Below are 21023 nucleotides of genomic sequence, written 5' to 3'. Positions count from 1 at the left end.
CTCAGGACAACATTAACTTAGCACATTAATTTCCTTCATTGCTATAATGCCTTAAACATAAATGCCATATTTCTCTATACAAAAAGAACATCAATCAACTGAAATACAGCCACCCTATGGGTCAGAGTAAGAATTACAGAGCTCCAAAAATGTATCCATTTGTAACAAATACGACTGAAAATATGTACCAGGTCTTGAGGATACTATCATGAATAAGAAGTTTCCATCCTCACTGAGATTCCAATTCAATGATAACGAAATATCAGTATATGTATTTCTCCCGACAGCATCCATCAAACATCTGAGAGAAGATAGCATGTGAAGCCCTAACCTGGGGGTTCTTGAAAGACCACTCTGAGAAGGGCATTTGAGGCCTAAGGAAAAGGCACCCAGAGGAGAGGGCCGAGAAATTCGTGGAAAGGCAACACATCTATACAGGACAGAAGGCATGGAGGAGCAAGGAAGCCTGAGTAACTTAAAGAAGGTGAAGACAGCTTGAAGGAAAACGGAAAGAGAAGAGAAATAAACGATAGGGTTGGAGACAAGCGCAGATGTAGAGGCTCATCAGGTCACATTAAAGACCATGTTAAGAAATTTATACTCCAACTTAAAGGCCAAGGAAAATTATAGATATTTTGATTGTGGAAGTGATATGACTATAGATATATGTTTTTAGAAAATATCTCTAATTGCAGTGTGGAAAATTGATTGGAAGCAGGCAGAATGCATGCTAGGAGAGTAGGCTACCTGAATTGTTCAGGAGGAGGATTACAGTGGCTGGGCTTGTAGTGACAGCAAATGTGATAGAGAAGTAGGCTTGGAAAAAGTAAAGCGAGAGAATCGATTGCTTAGATGTAGAGGAATCAGAGCATGAGCTAGACATTGTAGGTAACGTCCTGAAAGTTTCCTGCTGAAATATTTGGTGGATGTGATGCAATTTACTGAATCAGGCTGGTGAAGGAAAAAATAAAGGAAGAGGAAAAGACAAGAAGCAAGAGCATGAAATGTTTGAAGCAGAGAAAGATGTGGAACAGGTAACTGAATCCTCAGAGATCTGGCTGGAGATATATTTGGGCATCATCAGTTATTAAAGCATCTTGGTAACTAAATCCATGGAATTCAAATACAGGGAATCATGTATCATGGTAATTAAAGCCATGGAAGTGAACAAGATTGTCTCGGCTGAGTACACAGAAGATGGTAAGTGGGCCCAGGGCAGAGCTTATGAGGAACCCCAATAACTAAGGTGCTAGAAAGCAAATTGTAAAGAACGTGAATGATAACTCACTAAGACTGCTATTTATAGAGTGTAGAAACCTGCAAGGGGATTAAATTAAACAGCCATCTAAGGATGAAGAGAGTACCAGGGGTGTGGGATAGCCCAGAATTTAAGGAAGTCCTTCAAGAAGGGGCTGCTGATCATCTCTGTTGAACATTACTAACAGTTGAAAGTAGGACGAAGAAGGAGAAATGACCAATGGAGTTTGCAAAATGTTGAGTCTGAGTGGTAGAAATGGAATCTCGATTAACAGTTGGGTACAGACTGGAGAAAAACCCAAACCGAGCCTGTTGCTGCCCAAGCACTTCCGAGTCGTGGTGACCCCATGTGGATCACAGGGTTTCTGGGGCTGTTTGGACACAGACTATGACACCTTGCTTCCATGGGTGGCTGAGAGGCTTTAAACTGCCAGGTATAAACCAGCTGGGCCATCCAAGGGCCTGGACTGGAGGTACAGGAACAGAAAGAGGGCTTACTCTGAAGAATACAGGCTCACAGTGGTTACACACCTTGGTCCAGAGCATGACTCCAAAAATCCAATCACTGGGTTTATAACCTGTTCCACCACCTTCTTAGATATGTCACCCCAGATAATTTATTTAACCTGCTACCTTCTTCATTTCCTCATTCTAATATAGGAAAGATAAAAATGCTTACCTCTTTAGAGTTGTTTTGAGGATTAGATGAGATATATAGGATTTTAAAAAGTACCTCAATATACTTAATAATGCCAACGATTATTATAAAGTTGGAGGGAAAGAAAAAACCAAATTCACTGCCACCAAGTCTATTCAGACTCACTGGGACCCAATAGGGAAGAGCACAACTGCCCCATGTGGGTTTCTGAGTCTACAATTCTTTATGGGAGGAGAAAGCCTCATCTTTCTCCTGAGGAGTGGCTGATGGTTTCAAATTGCTGACCTTGTGGTTAGCAGTCCAATGCATAACCTCTTCGCTGCCAGGGCAACCCTAGATAAAGGATACAAAGTTTCTCATGATCTCACATACACTCCAAATACTTTTGTTGAATTAGCTGTTTCGCCATGATGGTTTCCAGTAAAAAGCTCACCTGAGAAAGATACTCGGATAGGAGGTAACCTTGCAGGGGGTTTGCTCAGCCATGTCTCCTCTCCTCTGAGATGGCTCAGCTCATTCAGAGCAGTGGTCATGTCACCTGGCTGGACTCAAAGTTACCTGTTGGGTTGGAGCTAGGCAGTGAGAGAGGCTCAAGGGCCATTATCTGAGATACAAGGCAGGAAGGAGAGCAAGTGGCTGTTGCGAAGGAAGGTCCGAAGGTCCCGGAGATGAGCGCAGTGCTACGCTGATGCCAGTGACTTTCCAAATGCCTCACTTTCCAAAAGTCTCACTTTCGGATACCCTTTGATGTTCATGCTGCTGCTTTTCTGGTTAATCAGGGATCTATTTTAGGTAGCAAAACCTCACTCGAAGGCAACTCCTGGATTTCCTCAAGCATCTAAGATGCTATTGACATTAAGTTACATCCTACTTCAGAAATATTCAAATGTGCACTTAGCAGCCACGAAATATAGCAATCCTTTAAATACAGAACCAGTTAGAGAAGAACATTTTAATGGAAAATACTTCATAAAACTGTAAGTTTCTCTTATAATCAAGAAACAACAAAGCTCTTGTTAAGACGAGCATGCCGCTCAGCATGAAGACAGAACTCGGCTGATGAATGATGATCAGAGCCTCCCACTGCTGTAAGAGATGACCAGCAAGCACACAGTGTGCAATCCCAAGCCTGCCACTTCAGGCTCTACCTGCGAAGGGCAGGTTCCCCCCCATACTACACACAACCAACTTACAAGTTGACCCTGGAGCTTCACTGAGACAATGCATTAAAAACTAAAACACCGATCTAAACTCACTGCCATCGAGATGATGCTGAATCACAGCGACCCCACAGGACAAGGAGAACTGCCTCTGTGAGTAAGTGTTTACTCTCTTTCTCCAGCAGAGCGGCTGGTGGCTTCTAACTGTCAACCTGGTGGTTAGTGACTGTGGTAGTTACATAATCTGGTGCCAACTTGAGACTGTTAAAAGAGTGAAGGGGTGGAGTGTAGCTGTCAGTTAGATCGCTACCTGATGACCTCATTTGGAGGCACTAGAGATAAACGGCTCACTGAAGATACACACAGTTTCTCTGCTTGTCTCCCTGCTAGACATTCCTGTTCACAAGACACATGGAGCTATGTTAGAGCCCTGGGCTGGGGAGCCACGTGGAGATCCACACCGGTGCTGAGAGGCTTCTACCACCACTGGATCCACAAGAATTTCTACCCACTGGTCTGTGATCTTTCTTCCTCCATTCTGTGTCATTGCATGTGCTGCGTGAGTCTGAAGAAGAATTTATAGACTGATAATGGACATATGGGTTAATATCGGATTCATGGACTTGACCTGAACTGGGCTGAGATGCTTTCTTAATGTCCAATTGTTCTTTGATATAAAGTTCTCTCTTACATACATGAATGGCTATGAATTTGTTTCGCTAGTCAACCCAGACTAACACCGCACCCCAATGTCTAACCACTATGCCAAAAACTCCAAAAGCCAAGTAAGAAGGACATCCTTTAATAGGTTACAACACGGACACAGCCAACATTTCTCCCTTATATGAGTTACCTAAGTTTCTCAGTTTTTCTATTATTCATTATCACTCCCTCCACACTTAAGACCAATAAAAACAGTTTGCTTTGTAATTGTCCCCCTCCCCCCATGACATTTTAATCCCACGGATATATCACATACCTGTTTATGTACTGTGGTCCTTGAGAAGGCCACAAACTATTATAATAGCAATTTTTTTGTTGTTGTTTCTACTCCAAGAACTATTTTCATTCCCTTAGGGGAAATTACCACCATCACTCAGAATACATGCATTGACCCTAACACAAACTTTTTGCTTCAGTTTCATAGCTTATAAACAGTAGTTGCTGACTGGGGTTGTATTTGAGGCTCGAAGGGAAAGTGCATGGTAACCAGTGACCGAATGCTGGTCTCAGTGACAAACCAACAAGGACAATGTGAAAACACACCCAAAAGGCCCTAGAGAAAGGTTAAGAATGATCCAAATTAGCAAAATTACTTCATTACACAACTGGGTTTAACATGTGAGGTTCTGGGCAGAAAACCTGAAAGATATATCGGGCAATAACATCCCACAGCCAGTAGAGAATAGGTGAGTCAGTCTTGTTGCGAGGCGAGTTCTGAACAGAAGAGTACTTTGGAAAACGTGTGTGAACAGAAATGAAAAGCCGGTAAGAAAGGATTACTCCACTGGGCTAAAGGAAGCAGGCAGGAAGAGGGAAGGCAGACTGGCAAGAAAACTCGTTTAAACACACAAACAAAAACCCAAACTCGCTGCTGTCAGCTAGATTCTGCCTCACAGAAAACCTGCAGGGCAGCGTGGAAGGTGGAACTGCTCCGTCAGGTTTCCAAAGCTGGCGGTCTTAAAGGAAACAGACTGGCTTTTGTCTTTCTCTCTGGAAGTTATCTGGTGGGATTAAGCCCCCGCCTTTCAGTTAGCAGACATAACCACCACAAGTTATTAAAAGCTTGAAATGACCGAAGATTCCAGGACAGTCCAAATGACAAGAGGGGAATCGAGATGATAACGGTTCCCGAAGTCATGCCAGTATTGGAGATTTTATTAATCATGAATAAAACTGCTCCTATCTACTTCAGAGAACATTCATGGACTTAGTTGAGGTGTTTGGGAAGTACTTAACGCTTGGTTTTGACTACTCAAGAAGCTAACAATGGTGAAAAATCAACATAAATGTGACTAACCACAAAATTAAACACACACACACACACACACACACACACACAAGAGCTACCAGCAGGGAGTTTGTTTTAACCCATAAAGCAAACCCACTTCCATCACGTAGAGTTTGACTCTAAGAAGTGCCCCAATATAGGGTTTCCCAGGCTGTAAGTCTTTACAAAAGCAGACAGCCTCATCTTTCTCTTTCAGAGCAGTTTGTGGGTCTGAACCGCCCACCTAGTGGTAGCAGTCCAATGGACCACAACTATGCAAGGCAGATCACAGCACAGCGTTTTGCTTTTTTTCCAGAAGCAAACAAAATTCTAAGAGGTTATGTCAACTCCACTAGAGTCTCCAAATAGTTTCTAACAATTATCGTTAAGTTATAATTAGGAAATAGAAAATATTATATAACAAAAATATTATTAATGAAGTGTTGTGAGGCTATCCAATGTATCTTATCTAAAAAAACACCTTGAGGCATCAATGCATCAAATAAGACACAATGGATAGGAAGGGACGGTACAGGTGAAATGAAGATCTATTTAACAGCTGTCTATTACATAGGCTGGCAATTCAACAGTTCACGGCATATGTAAAGGTGTAAGTTCCTGTTGGGGCATTCCCTCTCCCTGAGTAAATGAAGATTTCTGCTTGATATTCAGTTGTTCCTTATTTTGAATGAATAAGCAAAAGAAACAAGGCATTCTAGATCACTGCCTACTAGCTTTTAAGTAATTGCTTATCAGTTTTCCTTCTTAACAGATCCAGAGTTTGGCAAGGTTATCTGTGGGTTTTAGTTCTGTTTTAAGTTATGACAGCCATCTAGGTGAAAATGGGAAACTCCCTTCTTTAAATGCTTTGTTCAATGAGACCAAAACCAACTCATATGACTTAGGTTGAACTTAACATTAAATCCATTGACAGAGGTCATCAACAGGTCAAAAAACAAACAAAAAAAAACACACTTTAAAGCCTGATTATTTCTATTGAGCAATGCAACCGAATGCATTTATCTTTTAAAAAGCCACCAAACCTTTGTTGGGAAGAATTGTTAAGATCCAGAATTCAAAATCTTAAAAAAGTTGATGAATGCAGCACCAATGTAAATATTTAAACAACAGTCAGAGTGCTTACTATGGGTAAACACTGCACTACATATAAATATGGGCCGTCACACTTGAGACTCACAACATGTCATTGTTAGCTCCATTTCATGAATGAGGAAATGAAGGCACTGGAGCTGCCTTAAGTAACCTGCCCGAGGTCATACAGTTAATAAGAGGTAGGGTGCGTTTAGTCACAATGTGGTGCCCCTCTAATAAACAATCTACTCCCTAGTCTCTTCTTGCCTCCAAGGTAATATGCAAAATTCAAAATGCAATGAGCTATCATTGTTACTAAAGTAAGGGGCAAAGTAACTCTATGACTTACACATTCAAAATCTTAATCAAGTACACACATGATATTGCTCACTCTGTGCATAGTGGTCAAAGGAGTAAACTGAGAAATCCTATGGTGGCATTTGAATTAAAACTACATCTCAGTAAGGTAACATGCAAATTACGTTCTAGAAACATTCTGAAACGTATAGTGAAACAATAATGATCCCTATGAATGCAGTCTCTTCTGACGTGTTTATGAAATGCTACAGTCAGTGTAGAACCTAAAACAAACAAATGTGCCTGCCATGAGCCGGTTATCACTCATATTTGTCGTGCATGTATATTTAAATAATTGCCTGATGGTAATCGAATGGAAGTATAAAAGTATAAAAGTTGGCAAAGGGACAACATCCACATGGCACCGGCTTTGTTTTGGCAGCTTCCTCCTGGATAAGAGAGAAGTCACTCAATCAACACTGACAGGCACACAACTGTGTAGACATTCCTTACAACTTTAAGTCTTTTATATAAAGTCCTTTTAACTTTGAACTCATCGTATCCCGTTGTAAATGTTAACTCCACCAAAGAACAAGCTCATCCCTTCACATTTTGCGAGCTTCAGTAAGATCTAGGTACATAATTAAGAAGAAATAGGGCAGCAAATGTAAAAAAGAATGTGGCACGAAGCAATAGAAACGACGGCGTACGATGGCCAACTTAACTCAAAATCAATTCTATCAGCCACTTCGGGATTTCATATTTAATTTGCCCTTTAAAAATTTGCTACACCGTACCGGTGGCCTTTTCCTACTAACGACATGGAAAAGGGACTCGTTTGTATTATTTAAACACAAGTACTAAAACATAACTCGGGGGTTACCTCTAAAATTACGACGACTAAGAATTACGACGGCATGACACCTTGCTACCATTCGGGTACAGCCAGTGAGGACAAAAGGCCATCTGCGCTGATCGCTGGGCTGCGGGGCTCTCCAATGGAAACGCAGCACACCAGCTCTGGCTCTCCAGCAGGCGCAGGAGCTGCAAGCGCACCCCCGACATGGAGACCGGGCAGGTGATGGCAGGAGCGTTGGAGAAGGGGGAGGGGGTGGGATGGCGGTCCGGCCGTCCCACGGGGCTCAGCGATGCACACCAGCACCACCGGGCCTCCGGAGCCGGTACACCCTCGGCGACCCTCGGAGCGCCTCACTGCACCGAGGCTCCGCCTCCAGGGCAGCGGACCCCCCAGCCCCCCCGCCCCCTCCCCGGAAGAGAAAGGCGCAGTACGGCGGGGGCAGACGTCGGGCGGAGTTGGCCGCGGTGCGCGCACTCACCTTCTTCGAACTCCAATTTCTCCAGCATGCCGGCTCCAGCGGTGCCCGGAGCTGCTACTGCCGCCGCCGCCGCCGCCGCCACAGTAGCCGCCTGAGGAGAAGGAGGAAAGAAGGATCAGCATTCGGAGCCGCCCAGCGAGCCCTGAACTCCGGCGGGCGGGCGTCGGGCGGGCAGGGGCTGGCAGGGGAGGGGAGCTCTGCCGGCGCGGCCCGCCGGCTGGGCCTGGCTCGCAGCGGCTCCGCGGGGGCGGCGTGCCCGGCGTCCGCCCACCACGCCCAGGGGGCGGGGCCAGCGGACGCCCCTCCCCCGGCGCTGGAGGCCGGGCTCCGCGCAGTCGCCGCTGCCTCCGCCCCCAGGCCGCCGGGCCACCCCAGGTGCCACCCTTCCGCGTCCGCACCCCGGTCCCGCGTGGAACGGTCTGCCGCCCGGCGTGAGCTGCGGCCCCCTCCCCCTAAGAATGAGCCGTGGGCGGGGAGACCCCAGAGGAGAGGCAGAGCCCGGCGGTGGGGGTGGGGTGGGGAGGCCCGGGGTCCAGCCGGGGCCGCTGCGCAGGCGCAAGCCCGGTTCAGGCGCCCCCTTCCGGCCGTGGCCCTCCGCCAGAGCAGATGCCCACGTTCCTCCTCCTCCTCCTCCTCACCTAGGCCTCCCACGCGGCCGCACGCTTGTTCATTCACCTGCCTCCGCCACCCGCGGCTGCTACTTTCTGATTGGTTTCACCAGCTGAGATGCAGGCGCAGCGGAACCAGAGGGTGGGGCAGGCGAGGGGAGAGGAGCGGTGCGGAGGGGGAGGGGAGGGTGTGGGTGGGGCCACGGCCCAGACCTGGAGCCCTGAGACCGCAGAACCCTAGAGAGGAGGGGCACCCTGCAGGAGGGGATAATGCAGCTTGCATTTTTGCTGTTTTGGGTTAAATTGCCCATCCCTGACCCCTCTGGGAGAGAGGGAGAAAAAAAGACACTCTTGCCAGAGTTCCACATACTGTCAATACACCCTTATAGCTATAAGTTGGGTTTTTTTTTTTCCCTTCCAGCTGTGGAACCTGTAAATGTGCTGCCTCTCTTCGCAGCCGATTCTCTTTGGTTGAGCTGCTGTACAAGTCTAAATCTGGGCAAAGCCATTCCTGTCACCCTGGATCTGGGTATCTGAGACTCTCCTAGCCACCAGCTCATGTTGGCAGGCTGCTAGGCTGGCAGCTGCAGGGTATATAGGCTTCTCCATTCCGGCAGGCACCGCCTCTGGGCCAACCAATTTTTGCCCCTTCCACAGTGGGCTGTTCAGCAGATACGCTTTTAGTATTAATTAAGGCCCAACGGAACCCCAGCCTTTTGAAGGGACTTGGGCTCTCACTCTTGCCAACCCAACTGGAGGAGGAAGTAATGAAATCTTTGGTTTTGCCTTTTGCTCGGTCATCTCAGTTGGCCCAGTCCCTGAGTGCTACTCTTCCTCTTAAAAACAAACAAACAAAAAGGGCACCAAAGGAAAACAAGACAAAACTCATTTTGTAAAATGTGAGGTGCCATCGAGTCAGTGCCAACGCACAGTGACCTTGGATACAGGGAAGGAGACACCACCCAGTTCTACATCATGCTAACAGTGGGAGTGTTTGAGTTCATCCAGTGTCAGTTCATCTTAAGGGCCTTTCTCCCTGTTTGCTGCCCCTCTAACTTAACCAGGCATGATGCCCTTGCAGGGACTGGTCTCCCTTCACAGCATGTCCAAAGTACGTGAGACAAAGTCTCACCATCCTTGACTCTAAGGAGCATTCAGGATGTACTTTTCCCAAGACATGTTTGGTTGTAAAATGTGAAGTATAAAAACGGTACAGGTCAACACTGATGTGATTGAACTATGGAATGTAGTATCTGTAAGAGCTCCCAATAAGACAAGAAAAAGAAAAGAAAAATGTGTTGATTAAATAAATTACTTAAATTTTTTAAGAGGTACAGTTAGCATCACTATGAAGAGCAGACTGCTTCCCTTGCCTTCAAAGTTTAAGGACAATGTGAAAATTCTCTCATTTTTAGTCAACTGAGTACTGGGATTTCCAGCAAGTGCAATAAGACAAGAAAAAAAGTAAAAGACATACAATTTGCAAAGCAAGAAATAAAACCATCTCATGTGGATGGCATGATTGTCTAAAAAATGCCAGGTGCCTACAAAACAACAGCCCTCTGAGAACTAACACGTGAGGTCAGTAAGATCATAGTTATAAGATCAGCACATACAAACCAGTCACATTGTAATATATGTAATGTATAGAAACATATTGAAAAACATATTGAAAACATATTGAAAAACTACAACCACTGCAAAGAAAATGAAATACTTTGGTATAAATGTCTACTGAACATTATAAAATGCTGGTGAACGAAATCAGACAACAAGTGAGTGGCATCCTATGTTTATAGGTTATAAGACTCAATGTAATTTTATTTCCAAATGGATCTTTAGGTTTCACGTAATTCCTGTGAAAATCCCAGCAAAGTTGTTTTTTTAAACATTTTCTTAAATAGATACAGGCAATATTACTATATATACTTGAGTATAAGTCAACCCAAATAGCCGAGGCACCTAAGTTTACCACAAAAACTACATTAAAAATGTGCTTATACATGAGTATATACGGTATTTTAATATTTGTATGGACAGGCTGTAGAACAGCTGAAACGAGTCTTGAAAATGAAGACTGAAATGAGAAGTAATACTCTAACTTGTTTCTTATAAAACTAAAGCTGCAATCACCGGCCCAAGAATAGAGACTCAGATCTATGACTCACACACCACGATGCCCCTTGAAAAAGGAGCTGAAGCAGTGATATTGTTGGCAATTGGACTTCCCTGTGCTACACCCAACCAACTAAACCACACGACTTACACAAAAATTCAATCAAATTGGGCCACAGACATGTACAAATTAAGAACCACGCAACTTCTAGAGGGAGAAAGGAGGAAAACCTGCAGAACCTAAAGCTAGGCACAAAATTCTTACGCTTGACATCAAACAATCTATGAAAGGACAAAGGGACCATTTCAACAGTAAGAAAACAAAAAAGGAAAAGAAATGAAAAACAGTTATCCAGGTAGGAGTCTTAGTTGGTACAAATGGTTAAACCTTCAACTACTAACCAAAATGTTGGTGGTTTGAAACCATCCTGAGGTGCCTCAGAGGAAAGGCCTGGTGATTTGCTTCTAAAAGGACACAACCCTGAGAACTCTGGATCACAGTTCTACTCTGCATCACATGGGGTCATCTTGAATCTGAGTGGACTTCCTGGAATCTGTTGTTTTTTTCAATTCAGTTAGAACATGGGCAAAACATGCAAATAACATGAAGAGGTCGTCAGCATCATTAGCTGCTCCCACTGCCGTCGAGTCCATTGAGACCAATCGTGGCACTCCAGGACAGAGCAGAGCTGCTCTGTAGAGTTTCCAAGGCTATCCATTTTTCTCCCTCAGAGTAGCTGGTGGGTTCAAACTGCCAGTTGTTTGATTAGTAACCCCAAGTTTAACCCACTACATCACTCATGCCCTCTGAAGTCGAGCTGCTACCCATGCATAAATCATATTGAGCTTTCACTATATGTCCACCAGACTAGCTCAAATGAACAGTGACATCACCAAATGCTAGTGAGGTGGTAGGGACACTGGACCACTCACAGTGCTGATGGAACAGATTAACAATCTCTTACAAAACTAAATATGCAATTGCTATGTGACACAATTGCATTCCCAAACATTAAGCTCAGAGGAATAAAGATTGTTCATAAATGTTGATAGTTGTATTTGTAACAGCCCAAAATCTGAAACAATTCAGGTATTCTTCAAGTGGTAGGTGAATTTTAAAACAAACCGTGGTATAGCTACATCAACTGCATGACTCTAGGGAAATAAGTTGAGGGGGAGGAGTCAAAGGCCACATATTATAGGATTCCGTTTATGTAACATTCTTGAAATGCCACGATTTAAAAAAATGAACAGATTCATGTTCTAATTTGGTAAGAGGTGGGGTGGGGAAAGAGGTAAGAGATGGGGGAAAACAAAATGACTGTGGCTGTAAAAGGGCAACAGGAGGGTGTTTGTGGCAATGGAATCACTGCACCTTGACGATCAATGTTAATAGCCTGATGACAAGTGTGCTAAAGTTGTTTTCTGTTGTTCCCCCTTGAACTAATCCACGCTGACTTAATCATGTGAAGGAAATAACAATTTGGGTTCTTTTTTGTGGGGGGGGGGGAAGGGGAGTTGACATATTACATATACTACAAAATTCACCCACTTAAATTTATACAATTCAGTGTTTTCAGCATATTGATCATTGTGCCCCCATCTGAGGTTAGAATATTCTCACCTTCCCTAATGAAAATGCATGTCTATTAGCAGTCACTTTTGATGACCCCTAGCCACTTTACTCTTCAAGTCAGCGTGAGTTGCATTTTTCCTTTACTGTGCAACCCAAACAGCCTAAGTCACACCTAGGTATTAAATAAGACCACGTTTTTAGGTTATATCCTAATTATGTGAAATTCCAATCGTGGAAACCAAATTTCTTCATCATTAATATTGTAAAAAATTACAAAGTAGCTTAAATAAAAAACTATAGCAATTGCATAACCTTGCTAGCAAGTAGATTCTGACTCACAATAACCCTACAGGACTTTACCAGAGTCTATATAAAAATCTGGCAATGTAACAACAAAAAGACAAACCAGTTATTAAATGAGCTAAGGACTTGAATAGAACTCTCACCAAAGAGGACATTCAAACAGCCACCAAACACTGGAGGGGTGGGGGGGGGAGGATGCTTAGTGTTATTAGGACACAGAGCAATACAAATCAAAACCACAATGCGATATCATTTCATACTAAGTTTTCCAAGATGAACAAAGATGGAAAATAAATGTTGGCAAGTATGGGAAAACTGGAACCCTTACCCATTGCAGGTGGAAATGAAAACTGTCTTATAGTCACGGTGGAGACTGGTGGGTGGCTCCTCACAAAACCACAACAACAACTACCAGGTGACCAGTAGTTCCATTCCTCGGTTTATATTCAAAAGACTTGAAAGCAGAGGCTCAGAGACTTGTACACCAATGTCCAAAGGTAGAAACAACCTAAAGGCCCATCAACAGATGATTGGATAAATAAAATGTGGGACACTCAATGGGATACTATTCTGCCAGTAAGAGAGATGAAATCTTGATATTTGCTACAGTACAGATGGTGTTGAAAGATATACTGAGTGAAAAAAGTCAATTACAAAAAGGTCACTATTCACACAACTATACAAGGACGAGAAAAGGCAAATATTTAGAGATTAGTTTCTAGTGGCTACTGGGGGTGGAGTGAAGGCAGCAAGGACAAGCTAACAGTGATGGAAAAATTACGTTAAGAGCAAGGTAGATTAGCTATTATAGTAGCTGTCAATAAGTCACAGCACCAACACACGCACACACACACCAGAAAAATAATAGCAATGAATACTTATCAGTGCTGACTCATAGCAACCTCCAATGGGTTTCCAAGACTACAACTGTTTATGGGAGTAGAAACCCCAATTTTTCTCCTTTGGAGCTGCTGTTGCTTTTGAACTGTCAACCATGAGGATTGCAGTCCAATGTGTAACCACTATACCATGAGAGCTCCATATAGCTATCAATAGTTATACTAAATGTAAATGAATTAAATGCACCAATCAAAAGACAGATGATAAGAAAACAATACCCTTCAATTTGCTGTCTTCAAGAGACACCTTAAGACACACATAAAAACAGTAAAAATGGAAGGATGGGAAAATGTATCAGGCTAAATCTGTGAAACACCTCACAACATGAACTCAGGTGTGCTAGTTACATAATTTGTTGTCAATTTGAAATGATTAAGAGTGAAGGGGTGGAGTTTAGCCTGTCAATCAGGTGGCAGCTTGATGACCTTATTTGGAGGTGCTACGTGGAGACCCCTGCCAGTGCTAAGAAGCTTACGATGCCACTGGATCCACAAGACTTCCCTCCCACTGGCCTGTGATCTTCCTGCATTTGGCATCATTCCATGTGTTGGGTGAGTCTGGAGAGGAATTTTTAGACTGGTACTGGACATTTGGGCTAATATCAGACTTATGGACTTGGATTGGACTAGGCTGCGATGCTTTCTTAATGTACAAATGCTCTTGTATATAAAGCTCTTTCTTATACTCATGTGTCTATGAATTTGTTTCTCTAGTCTATCCAAACTGACACACTTGGGGGACATTATATGCTGTGAAATTAATACAAAAGGGACAAATGCTGCATGAGACCAACATTAAAAAAAAACCAAGAATAGGTTTTTCCACATACACACGAAAAGAAACATTCATGCTTGGTTTGGCAGCAACTGCACTAAAATTGGAACGACACAGAGATTAGCATGGCCCCTGCACAAGGCTGGCATGCAAATTCATGAAGCACTCCATATTTTTTAATGGTGGTGGAATAATTTGGAAAAGGATATCAATAATGGGTGCACAGCATAGATGAAGTATAATCAGCAGCATTGAATGATACATGTAGAAGTTGTTGAACTGGAGAATGTTTTGTTATGTAGTATTTTTGCCACAACTAAGAAAATAATGAGTACAAGGAAGAAGAAAATGTTCTAAAATTGATTGTGGCAATGATTGTACAACTTCTTGATAAGATTGAACTATTAGATTGTATGCCATGTGGATGAAGTACTAATAAACCTTTTGGTCTCTCCATCTGGAGGGAAGCAGTTGACCATTGAGAGGCACACAGAAACAATCCAGTGTAATAACGGACCACACAAACATCAGTTTCCACAAACCAGAGACCGTTATCAGTGTCACCTGCCCTTAAAATGATCACATTAGGAGGTACTGGATAGTGTGAGAAAAATGTGAAACAGAACTCAAAAGCCTAGGAGAGACCAGATTTACTGGTCTGAAAGAGACTGGTCTAATAGTGGGACCTGTAAGACTATAGCTCAGTGGTTCTCAACCTTCCTCAGGCCGTGGCCTTTAATGCAGTTCCTCATGTGGTGCTGACCCCAACCATAAAATTATTTTCGTTGCTACTTCATCACTGTCATTTTGCTACTGTTGTGAATTGGGCAACCCCTGTGAAAGGGTCGTTCAAACCCCCAAAGGGGTCGCAACCCTCGGGTTGAGAACCACTGCTTATGGCCCTTAGCGCCCCGCCCCCCAAGTCAGGAACTGAACTCACCCCATGTTACAACAATCAACCATTTAAGATTTTTTAAAAGGTAGCCTTTATCCTGTGGCATATAATCAAATCACTTGGATAAAGACAGAGACAATCCAGTTCTTTCTTGATAAATGCAATTAAGCTCTTTGCAAATCAGCCATGCTTGGAACTCCTGTGGTCAGGCCAGCGTTCAAATGTGAGTTCACAGTTTTACGTTGGTCAAACGAGCGTGTCGGGTAAGTGCTCGCCTCTTGCAGTGGCGTGCATGGCTTCCATGAGAGCAGGCCCTCTCTGCAGTGACCCCAGGAACAGAAATGGCCAGTCGGGCAGTATTCGTTCGGGCTGTTGTTTTATCACAAGCCAGAGAGAAAAAGTGGACCTCTCCCTCAGAATCCTTCCGTTCTGTTTGCTTTTCAACAGAAAAAAAAAAGTGGCAACAGAAAACTACGTGAAGGGAGACGTCGGACAGTATAAGACATGGCAAAATAATAATTTATAAATGATTAAAGGGTTCATGAGGAAGAGCAGGGGGGGAGGGAGGGGAAAAATGAGGAGCTGATACCAAGGGCTCAAGTCTAAAGCAAATGTTTTGAGAATGATGAGGGAAACAAATGTGCTTGGCACAATGGATGGATGTATGGATTGTGGTAAGTGTTGTATGAGCCCCCAATAAAATGACTTCCAAACAAAGAAGTTGATAACATTGTCATCAATCGTTGGAGGCACAATGATTGATGTCTAGAGGAATCATCTCATTGCAGCTTGTCGCAGTGTCACCAGGTTGCCGGAGTGTTGGCACAGGTGTCAACAGTTTTACAGCTCAACCTCCCTGACACTGACCGACCTCTGACCCACCACAATACAGGCAGTTGGACCAGGACAGCCAATGAGCAGCATATGTGTCTGGCCTGTCACACAGTTGAATGTGTTTGTGTCCTGTCTCTCCTGTCATGGATGTTCCTTGCTTGTCTCTCAAAACTTATGTTAGTATTGTGATTCACTTCATATAAATTTATATTGCTATGCAAAAAGCTAGATTTACTGAATTTCTATTTCCAGCCAGGCTAAAATGAGTTCTCAGGCCTTATATGACCCTTGGCTGGACATTCCTCTCCCTTGGTTCACATGTAAAGATTGGGACCAAGCAGAGGGGAACAGGTAATGATCATGGATCCTGTCAACCTCTGTGTCTGTGAATGAGTATCACCCCTAAAGATCCGTGGATTCCATCACGTGCTACAAGTGGCATGCACCTGGGAGTGGTTCTCAAAATGCGCTCAGTGGCCTCCTGAAGGTCTCTAGAACCTGCTCGGGTTCTACAAGGTCAAAACTCTTTTCATGATAATACCATGGCGCTATCAGTGTAAGCATCAGCACGGTGAAAAACCCAAGCTCATATTGCATTCACTATTGAACACAACTTGTTAACTTCCTGCTGGCTTGCTCTATTTCCCTCCTAACACCTACTTACCCACTGGCCTCTTGTTCCCCATTTCCATCCTTCCCTTCCTACCCTTGGTAATCTTCAACGTCTGGTTCTTTGGGATGAACATATTTTCTTGGTTTCTTTTTTTAAGTAACATTGGTCTCACACAATATTGGTTCTTTTGATTTTGACTGACTTCACTCAGCACGATTTCCTCATAGGTATCAGGAGCGCTTCACAGTTTCATTGTTGTTCTTCAGCAATGCTAGGATTCCACGGCGTGTGTCCCAAACGGTGTCCATTTCTCCACCCACAGGAATTTAGGTTGCTTCCATCTTCTTACTCTTGCAACTAATACTGTGATGAAAGTGGCTTTACCAAATTCTTTGAAATAATGTATTCGCTGGGTCTTTCATGAAATACTGATAAACTGAAAGTGAGGGCTATTCAGACTCGGGTTATTTGGCAGATACCCCCCCCCAAATAATAGAAGTTAGCCTCTCATTGCAAGCAACAACTGATGGTGCTTGTTGTCCATGATAAAATTTGAGTTTTCAAGTAAAAAAAAAATTAGGAAAATGGTATCTGCCACCATGAGTTTAACAGCTACCCAAAATGTAAACGCTGTTTGTGTGAAGATCAGTATGCTATGAATAAGTGAATGCTGAATATTTTGTAATGAAATCTATTAACCCTTGGGAGCTGTGCATGAGTCAGTGACCCACTATTTTCTGAATGGCAAAGGTGTGATGTTACAAAGCCCACGTGCAAGTGAGATCCAGGGATTGTAATGCATTCCTGTTGGCTGCTGTTGGGTCGATTCCAACTCGTAGTGAATCCATGTGTGCTGAGTGGAGTTGACTCCCCCGGCCCCCGCCCCACCCCGCCTGGGGTTTCAAGGAAATGACCTTTCAGCAGCAGACCAGGAAGCCTATCTTCTAAGAGGTCTTTGGGTCTGTTCCTTTATGAAATAGAGCACGCAAGGTCCCTTGATAGGGCACTGCATCTAACCTTTAAGAAGCTACCATTTGTCAAGGAGATTATCTACAATTACCAGCAAAGAATATTTTCCCCTTTCTGCTGCCAACCCGTGGGGCAGCAAACAGGAAGGCCCTCAGCAAGACAGACTGATAGAGCGGCTGCAACACTGGGCTCAAACTTACGAATTGTGAGGGTGGCGTGGGGCTGAGCGTTGCTTTGGGCAGTTGGATATAACAACGGCTCTCCACCTGTGGGTTGTGACCCTTTGGGGGTCAGACAGCCCTTTCACAGGGGTCGCCTAATACATCCTGCATATAGATATTTACATGACGATTCATAACAGTAGCAAAATGACAGTGATGAAGTAGCAAAATGACAGTGATGAATAATTTCATGGTTGGGCGTCACCACCACAGGAGAACTGTATGAAAGGGTTGCGGCATTGGGAAGGTGGAGAACCACTGGTGTATAAGGTTCCTATGAGTTAGAATGGACTCAATGGCACCTAACAACATTGTGTGAGGCTCTGTTTTCTCACTTCAACTAATGTGAAAGCAGGGTGGATTCAGCAGCAGATAGGAACATCTTCATTGGACGAGGGCATGAGGTACCAAGGGCTGCCCAGAGCACAGAAATGGAAATGGCACAGAAATGGCATAAGCAAAGCTGAAGTCCAGCTGAAACTCTGTAGGTGTGCAGATTATGACTTTTAAAAATCAGAACCATGATCTCGCATCAAATGACAAGGCATGGAAAGGTATCTGTGATGGAGGGACAATTGCTCGCCTCATAATTTTCCTCCCAAACGATTACTAGTGCTAGTCTGTTATTTTGCGATAGGCAGGGCAGTAATGAGAGAGGAGTACCAAAGTGTTAGGGAGGCTTAGGATGCTGCTGTTGAAGCCCTTCTAAAAGCTGAGGGTGTTTGCCCACAATTCGGAGCACTCAATGTACATACAAGAAGAGGGGCTATGTTTTGATCTTTCTCTACTTGTTGGTTTCCTTGGGCATTTGTCACAACTAAAACTAATGTTATACTCTTGGAGGATTCACAGTAAGGCAAATGAAAGAGCCCCGCCTTTGGGCAGCCTCAGGATCTGGGACTGCACTCCAGTCTCAGATCGTCCCATTTTCCTCAGTTTTGAATACTTTCGTTTGGATCGAGTGTTTTCTGTTTTATTTTGTCATTGTTGTTTTCTTTGTTTGGTTTGTTTCTTCTTTTTGTTTCATCTGATTTTCTGCGTGTGAAATCCAGGATAGGTTAAATCTACAGAGACAGGACCTGGATTAATACCTTGGGGCATAGCAGGGGAAGTTGGTGGGGGAAGGAATGGGACTAACAACAATATGAGGAAAAAGAAAACGTAGAATTGATTGCAGTGGTGATGGCACAAGTCTTCTCATACGACCGCACTACTAGGCTGTACGATATGTTGTGGCGGGAGGAAAAGAGCATTAAATAATCTATTGGTGATTGGCTGATTCCTTAGACTTATTCACTATTGGCAGTCACTCACTGCTTCTCCCTGAAATGCAGTACATTGAATGGCTCATGGGCACAGGAGCTCCACAGACAAGAAACCTTGGAAGCTTGCCAGCTGCTCCCTGCAAGCTTCCTCTCTGGGAGGCAGTTGAACCAAGTGAAAAATATGCCTTGTGGAACAAGTTGACCTGGGCTACACCTTGTTGTGGTAGTTACAGAATATGATGTCAATTTGAGGATTAAGAGTGTAGGGGTGGAGTCTAGCCTGGCAATTGGGATGTAGCCTATGAGACCTCTGTGTGGGTATGGCCTTCTCCTGAGGATTCTGGGAACTCCTGTATTTTATCCTTGGAGGCAGGAGACACACTCTCTCTCGACTTACTCCCTGTGAGACATTTCTGAGGAGGAGCCACATGAAGATACCCTGTGGCAGTCAGAGTTTTGGAAGTGGAGACCCCTGCCAGCGCTGAGATGCTTACAATGCCACTGGATCCACAAGACTTCCCACCCACTGGCCTGCGATCTTCCTGCATTCGGTGTCATTGCATGTGTTTTGCGAGACCAAAGAGGACTTTATAGATTGGTGTCAGACATATGGGCCAATCTCAGACTTATGGACTTGATCTGTAAAAAGAGTTGGAAGGAACACCAGAGTGAATCACACATAAAGCACTTAGCGCGATGCCAGCACATAAAACTGTTATTGTCACAGCTCCCTGAGCCTATATTTGAAGTCAGATCATCTCGAATGTACTGTTCAAACTTGATGAGATTCCACCCGTTCATTTCTGCCTAACATGGAAACAAACAGACCTAACTCTATGAATTTGATTAACAGCAATTTAGCCTTGGGTGTTTTTTTCCATCAGTGAATGAACTGTGATGACTAACGATTCAGTCTAATGCTTTTAAACCTGAAATCTTAGTACATATTGCTTCATTGTTGCAGTTCCCGTTTTAAAAAATAATGATAAGCATATCACTGTTTATCATGGTGGTAGAGAAATATAAGTGGGTTGCCTGCTGAGTCAAGAAACACTGGAACTAACTGAAAAATGTTTGAATCCATTGTTACAGCCACTGTGTCAATCTACCTAGCTCGTGGTCTTCCTCATTTTCATTGTCCCTCTACTTTACCAAGGCACTTGTCTTTTCTGAGAAATGTATCCAAAGGAAGAAAGACACAGTCTTGCTATCCTCACATGGAAGAGGCATTCTGGTTGTCCTTTTTCTCATTTAGATCTGCTCAGTCTTCCAGCAGTTCATAGCACATTCAATATTCATTGCTCAAACCATAACTCAATGGCATCAATTCTTCTTCAGTCTCCCCTATTTATTATCCAGCTTTCTGCCTATGAGGAGATCCAAAAGACTATGGTTTAGGTCAGGTACACCTTAGCCTCCAAAGTGACATTTTTCACCTTAAAAGAGATCTTTTGCAAAGGATTTGTCCAATGCAATGAGCTGTTTGATTTCCTGATGGCTACTTCCATAATCAAAGATTGTAGATCTAAGGCGAAAAAAATCATTGGTGTCAGTCTTTTCCTCATTTATGATGTTGATTTTTTGGCCTACGTGTGAGGATTTTGTTTCCTAGATGTTGAGGGACAATCCATACAGCAGCCTGCGGCCTTTGCTCTTCATCAGTAAATGTATCAAGTTCCCTTCATTTTCAGCGAGCCAGGTTGTGTGTCATCTATATGTCACAGGTAATAATAATAGTAGGTATAGTAATAATAATATGTCACAGGTAATAATAATAAGCCTCCTTTCGATCTTGATGCTGTGTTCTTCTTCGTGTAGTCAGTTTCTTGGATTATTTGCTCCACAAGCAAATTGAATAAATATGGTGAAAAGACACAACTCTGACACCTAGATTTCCTGATTTTAAAGCCTGTAGTTTAAAATCAATAAATCCACTTCTTCTGTTCAAATGACTGCCTCTTGGTCTAGTTCTAGTACAGGTTCTGCATCAGCATGAGCAAATGTTCTGGAATGCTCACTCTTCACAACATACTCAGCTATGCACAAATCTCTGAAGGATTCAGTCTCTTTATAAGGCACCAGGGAAAAGGATGCTAGTTCTTGGATAACATGTGTAAATAAAATAAAAATTTGTCTTCTCTTTTATTGTTGCCATTTAA

The 21023-nt window shown here is 43.5% G+C and overlaps 1 protein-coding gene and 1 pseudogene across 7 annotated transcripts in view; one reads left to right on the top strand and one right to left on the bottom strand.

The window, feature by feature from the left end:
• PRKAG2 (protein kinase AMP-activated non-catalytic subunit gamma 2) overlaps positions 1–21023 on the bottom strand; it is a 305092-nt gene that overhangs the window by 50506 nt on the left and 233563 nt on the right. For 4 of the 7 annotated variants that reach the window (XM_075550213.1, XM_075550212.1, XM_075550211.1 and 1 more), the window contains one exon: positions 7792–7882. In XM_075550213.1, coding sequence (XP_075406328.1) covers positions 7792–7882 — 91 coding nt within the window. Of the gene's footprint in view, positions 1–7337; positions 7354–7791; positions 7883–8429; positions 8559–21023 lie in introns of those variants that run through there. The other 3 variants (XM_075550216.1, XM_075550217.1, XM_075550215.1) reach the window with 2 other exon arrangements.
• Positions 14145–14244, top strand: LOC142449504 (U6 spliceosomal RNA; annotated as a pseudogene).

The sequence above is a fragment of the Tenrec ecaudatus genome, chromosome 5, assembly GCF_050624435.1.
Source record: "Tenrec ecaudatus isolate mTenEca1 chromosome 5, mTenEca1.hap1, whole genome shotgun sequence".
Taxonomy (NCBI): domain Eukaryota; kingdom Metazoa; phylum Chordata; class Mammalia; order Afrosoricida; family Tenrecidae; genus Tenrec; species Tenrec ecaudatus.
The sequence above is the reverse complement of the archived record's forward strand: the minus strand, read 5'-3'. Positions and strand labels throughout refer to the sequence as shown.